This window comes from Octodon degus, unplaced genomic scaffold (genome assembly GCF_000260255.1).
Source record: "Octodon degus isolate 3935 unplaced genomic scaffold, OctDeg1.0 scaffold00124, whole genome shotgun sequence".
In the NCBI taxonomy this organism is placed as follows: Eukaryota; Metazoa; Chordata; class Mammalia; order Rodentia; family Octodontidae; genus Octodon; species Octodon degus.
Window position 1 is genome coordinate 1968924 of NW_004524700.1, and position 6665 is coordinate 1975588.

The 6665-nt window shown below is 33.8% G+C and overlaps 1 protein-coding gene across 1 annotated transcript in view; it reads right to left on the reverse strand.

Moving 5' to 3' along the window:
- Window positions 1-2590: 2590 nt before the first annotated feature.
- The window catches only part of Pggt1b (protein geranylgeranyltransferase type I subunit beta), a 63377-nt gene continuing 59302 nt past the window's right edge, over window positions 2591-6665 (reverse strand). Inside the window, exon 9 of the mRNA XM_023700567.1 lies at window positions 2591-4640. Coding sequence (XP_023556335.1) covers window positions 4459-4640 — 182 coding nt within the window. The 3' untranslated portion in view covers window positions 2591-4458. The remainder of the gene's footprint in view (window positions 4641-6665) is intronic.

Genomic DNA, 6665 nt, shown 5'->3' on the forward strand with positions numbered 1-6665 from the left:
TTTCTTTTATGGTAACTGGAATGTCCTGACTTTTTGCATTTATTACATTTTGGGTACTTCAATTTTTCTCTAAAAAGTAAAGGTTATAATTTATTGCATAAAATTTTTCAAGGATAGTCAATTAAAAAAAATTTTTTATGGTTACATCCCACTTGTCATTTAAGTTCTTGTTATGAATCCTCATTTTGTTCTTACATATGTTAACTGGCAGTCTTATCTCACTGAGCTTCCACAGCAGCCCTACTCAAGAACCAACTTTTTAATTTTTAGTCTTTTTTTTTTTTTTTTTTAGACAGGATCTCACTATGTAGTTTGGGCTGGCCTCTAGCTCATTTTGTAGCTCAGGCTGGTCTCAAACTCACAAGAATCCTTTTGCCTCAGCCTCCCGAGGACTGGGAATATAGGCATATGCCACTACACCTGGCTGTCCGGCTTTTGAATTTATAGGTTCTACTGTTTGATTTACTATTAATTCTTTTACCTTTGATTTGGACTATTCCTTCTGCCTGTTTTTTGTTACTGTTTCATACTTTGGTTTTTAACGTTCTTGACAGTACAAATTATGACTGATTTCCTGTAACTGCTTTTTCAAGTACTATGTTTCCACCTGTCTTATAGTCATGTTTATCCAGTGTTTTCTTTGCCTACAGGGGTGCTGAGCTACTTACTTTCTTCTTATACAAACTTTTTCATTTTATGTATTTGGTACAGGGTCTCACTACTCAATTCGGACTCTTTGCTGATCCTCCTGTTTTTAGCCTCTGCAGTGCTAGAATTACAGGTGCATGCCACCATACCCCAACTCAGTGCACCCGGGCACAGGGCTAGCAGGGCATTCAGGACTGGGGATCAACCCTTGGTTCCAGCACTTGCCTAAGCAGGTGCTTAGTCAGCTGAGCTATTTCGCCGGTCCTTCCTTATACTAACCTTGAGAATTGATAGCAATCCTCATTTTTTAAAAAAGATAAATTTTTGTGCTTTTAGCATGAAGTGATACCTCAGTTTCTGTCTCCAGATACTGTCTCTTCCACATGGCTCCAGGGCTTTTTTTCAGTGATTTTTATGATTATGAATATCCACAGTTATGTGTCTATTGGCCTTCCTAACATTTACCTTGACTGACTTTATTTTTTTTTCCTTCTCTTTATTTCTTTCATGCTGCTGTACCTGTCCTATCCAACTTGGATTCTACTTGTAGCAATTTCTCCCCAGCGCTGAGCTGTCTCATTAATTTCAAAAGGAATATAGTATACTACAAGGCCCAGATGACTCTAGTATGTCATCAGACCCTTCCCACTTTCAGCTTTTGGTCTCAGCCTGGCCCACATATAGTTCTACAATTTGTAGGTTTTACAAACCACCTGCCTTTTTTCTACTTCCACAGAGATGCAGAAACTCTATGAACCATGGTTCTCATTTATTTATATTTTGAGATTTATATTTTGTCATCCAGTTTTGTAGACAGTGTCTGTGGCTGCTCTAGCTATTCTGTATAAGTGGATCAAAAAACTATATTACTATCATAAACTCTTAAGACCTGTACATTAGAAAATAACAGGATGACAGTAAGTATATTAGGAATTTGCTGTATTTGTTTAGATACTGTGCTAAATGCTTTGTAGGCACTATTTCATTTAATCCTCCATCAGCCTTGTGAGTTGTTTTATTATTTTCCTAACAGGAAAAGTGACATCCAAGGTCACACTATGAAACTGGCATAAAAAGGACTTAAACCCAGGTCATCTCATTCCAGAGCAACTCCTCCTTCAGTGTCTAGTAACTACTTCCAGATCCAACTGTTATCAAACTATGTACCACCATCAGCATCATCTATTTGACTTCATTTTACTTATGAGTATTTAAGAATCTAACAAAAACTAGATATATATTATAGGTCAAAACTAAGAACACTGTAGATGGTAAAGAGTTTAATAACGGCTTTTACTGTTCTAAGAAAAATACTGTAAAGTGGGAAAGGGTAAAGTTAACAGAGTAGGGGATAGAATTATTCAATTATTATTTTAAATGTCTTATGACAATATCACTAAAGTATATGTGAAACATTGCTCATAACTCATTAATAAATATTTTTTTTCTAAATAAGTATTTAGAAAAAAAGAATAGCTTTCCCCACAATTCATAAAGGTCTAATTTTTTGGTCAACGTGTCTATAAAAGGTGAACATTCACTGGTCCATAAAGTTTCCCAAGAAACTTTGTCTCCCAAGTATTATTAGAACAGTTCTATCATTAATATTCTTTTTGCTATTCAAGGGTTTTTAAAATATGTAAGTTTTATGAATTACTTCTGAGCTAGAATTATTTTCTTTCATTCATAAACATAGTTACTCTTATTTTATTACCTTTTAATCTCAGAGGGTAAGTCATGAAAAATAATGAAGGCTTTATAGCTCTTAAAATCATTATACACATGCTATTTTATGATGATTCAGTTTGAGATATAGATGTAATAATCTGTGGAGATATAGCATATTGTTAATACTGTTTTTTCCCATCTTTGGAAGATTTGTAACGAAAAAAAAAAATCTGGTAGTGCTGGGAATTGAACCCAGGGCTTCATACATGCTGGTTAAGTGCTCTACCACTGAGCTTCATCCCAGCCCTATTAATATTTTTTAAAAATTAAACATTAAAAAATAGTAGTCTCTGCAATTCAGTTTTAAAACTAAGCATGTCAATAACAAGTATTTTTCTAAGTGCATACTGGATTTCCCTTGGGAAGAATGATTATTTTAGGATATTATCCCTCTAATTTAGGAAGTAAATTAAAATATTATAACTAGTGATATTAATAATTTTTACATTGATATCTGTAAAATAATTCAACTTTGATTCATTACCAAGATTATTAACCTAAACCCAGCTTCTTTCAGCGAGATTTCTTCTCCATTTCAGTACCACACTCAAACCTTTCAATGCCACTACTTGTTACATGTGATTTATTGACAAGCTGGTTACCAGTGACGGGTTTTTATACCATCTCCTGTATGATTAGTTTGTAGAATTAAGACCAAAAAACAAGCCAGTAAGCAAAGTGAAACCCTAGTTCTTACCCTCTTGAAAAATTACACTTCCTTCCACTGATCTGGAAATATTAGAAAAATATAAATGACTGTGTATGGAGCTGTATCACTGAATTTACCTCATTGACTCTGATTTTGTATTTACATATTGTTACTTACTTAATTTGAAAAAAATTATACAATTATTATAGATTGAGTATCCCTTATTCAAAATGTGTGGGAGCATTTCAGAAATGTTTCAGATTTTGAACTTAAAATTTTCAAATACTTGCTTATACATACAACCTGTATATGAAAACCAAGTCTAAATACAAAATGAACTCATGCTTCACTCATTAGTTACACGAATAGCTGAAGGCAATTTTCTGTAATACATTTAGAGCCCCTCTATTTTGATTGTGGTATGTCACATGAGATCAGATGTGGAATTTTCTACCTGTAGTGCCAAAATTTGGATTCTGATCTTTTCAGATTTTGTACTAGGGATGCTCAATCCAATAGTCTGAAATTAGAGTGGCTGACAAACTGGTAGCAATGAACTAGAAAGAAGAGAAAGTCCAAATGCCTAAAAATAACTCAGTTATAAAAGTACATTTATAGTATCAAAATCTCAGAAAAATAAAAACACCCAATGTCTTTCCTTCTAGATAACACTCACTTCTGTCTCCACAAAAGGCAACTCAAGATTGAGATTTTAAAGTTAGCTGATATTTACCCAGCAATGTCTAAATAAAGACATTCACGTCATGAAACTTTCTCATTCTTAGTATCACCTACAGTTACTTGCTCCTATGTTACCTAAGTCTTCTTAAAACAATCTCTCTAGAAAATTATATTAGTTAAGCCTATTTATTCTTCCTATGAAGTTATTACCTTCATTTATAGAGGCCACACTAATTTAATTGGCACAGTTAAGCATAAGCCATTCCTCTTTAAGAACATTATAAGATCATCTGTTTTCAAAGAATAATCCTACATAATTAAGTCATTAAAGCAAATTTTTACCATCAAGAGTCAAGATTTTTAGGTGAACTCTAAGTGCTCACCTGAAGATTAACAATGTTTTATGAGGTGTAAACGTGAAGATTTGTGTTCATTTTATAAGATATGATTTGTACTGAGTTTTAAAAAAAGATAACCTACATATATAGTTTTGTTTTCCTCAAAGAACTTCTTAGAAATACAATATAAACAGTTCGAACCACAACAGAATCCACCGTGGTTCAAATTTCACAAAGATTTTCTTGAAACCTAGTGTAAAGGTTATTGGCTCAAGACCATATCAAGTGGTATCAATACAAGCTTTGATTGTAACTCTATCCTTTAAAAAAAAACAGAGCACACTTGATTATACATGGCTTTTAACCTTGAGCTACAGTTATGCTACCATCCCCCCCTACCCCATCTAAAGTCAGTCATTTGGAGATGTGGACATTCGCTGAGCTTTGTTTGGAGTCCTTGGTTTGCCAGCTTTGATGGAGATCTCGAAGGCGTTCAGAAGTTCGTGTGCTTACATTCAGAGCAGGATGGACTTTACAAATCCCACTTTCCTCCATTAGTGATAGGCCACAGATCCCAAAGTATGCATGCAAAGCATCTGAAAAAGGAGACATGTTTTTCCCTTAAAACAGGCATTTTTACTCATGTATGCTATAAAATATTTTAGCTACCAGAGCATTACTACATTAAAAATAAATGTAGAAAAATGCTAAACACATTTGTGGAAATATTTTCCCCAAGTCTTTTGACAGTCTTAAAGAACATAATCAAAATTAAAATATGATGAAATTATTGACAAACATCTACCAACTGAAGAAATGACACTGTTAGGATTCACTTCAGGACAGAGGAGAAGAATAGCTGTGACATGGAAGTCTTCTCACTTTAGTAGGTTTTCCTTTTTGCTTACTATAGAATACAGAAACCAAGGACTACATCATGTTTCCCCTATAAGTGAAAATAAACCTACCTCTGAATTTAAGTAGCAACACATCCCATCCTCCTACCCCTAAGCTTTACTGATAACAGTTCCTAAACTATTATGTTAAATAAAAGGAACAAAAATAATCTACCTAGAAATGCTGTTATTTTAAAAGTTCTCCTATTTAAGATAATATTAGGGGCTGGAGAGATGGCTCAGTGGTCTAAAGCACCTACTTAGAACAAGCTTGGCAAGGCATCAGGGACCGCGGTTCAATCCCCCAGCACCACATGCCAGCCGGCCCCGCCCCCTGGTGGGCTGAGCTGGCCACACACACACCACCCTCTCTCTCTCTCTCTCTCTCTCTCTCTCTCTCTAATAATAAATAAAAAAAAATTAAAAAAAAAAAAAAGATAATATTAGCCATTCTAAAAATATGTGATCTGGCAATAAAAACTCATATTCTATTTGGTTTCAACAACTTTTCTGCATTGGCCTCACTACACTTTCCCATTTTCCACGGGCAGCAAGCCTCTTCTACTAAAGTGGTCACTGAACTCTCGTGAGCACTGACTGCCTCAGAGCCTTATTTAGACTTCTAAACAGCTAAGAATTCTGCAGCTATGGGAATGCTAAAAAAAGTTTGGTAGCAGTTAAAATGTTTTTGCTATTTTTGAACTAGCAAGAATATATACCCTCAAGAGCTATTAAAGTTCAAAAGATCTTACCAAGTTAAACTTTGTCAAAAAAGTTAATGCTTAGACTTTTTCAGGATTACTTTTCACTAATTTTTAGATTCCAAAATAAATTTTATTTCTTCTATGCAATTATATCATTTTATATAGTTATCCTAAGATTACAAAAGGCACTAAGCAACATTAAACTTGATTTTTTTTTGGGAGGGGGCCAGGTCAGGCTGCCTTAAGGGCGGTCTGGTAAGGCATGTGGAGCTGGGGATTGAACCACGGTATCCTGCGCCTGACTGTGTTTGCATAAGCAGGTGCTTAAACAACTGGCAGGCCCCCTAAATTTGATTTTTAGAAACTGGAAGCTTTCTCAGGAAATAATGCAATAGAAAGGAGAATAATGTATGTCTAGAATAACACAAAATAGGGTCTCATATTTTTCCTCACAAGGAATTTTATTGCAGCCAGAGACCAGAACTTATTTATGTCAAATTTCAATAGTTTAAAAAAAAACTCCTTATCTGTAGTGATATATTAAAGTATTTTAAAAATACATATTGACCTTATATTTATAAATGTTACCCTTTTCAAATGTTTCTTCCATAAATGTATAATGAAATCCCTTCGTTACAAATCTGCTATTTAATTTACTAGAACCAAGACTAAAGAACATTAAAATGACTTTCTTAAAAGACACTGAGAATAGTTCTTTCCATATTAATTCAATTTATCACACAAAGACTTTCCATGCTTCTAGTATATAGGATTGGAAAATGATATATCTGTGGAAATTGAATATCCCATACAAATATTTATGCAAATGTTAAAGCTAGCCACTGATCTCTCCAGGAAAAAAACTTCAAAGAATTTACTTTTGAAAATGCTACTGGAAATAACTGATACACTTTAAGTTTATACAAGAGATACTTTCTAAGAGATTGTAATTTCAATTATTTTTAATTGATTGTAAAATCAATTAAAAATAATTGTACCACACATTGTACCACACATTGAT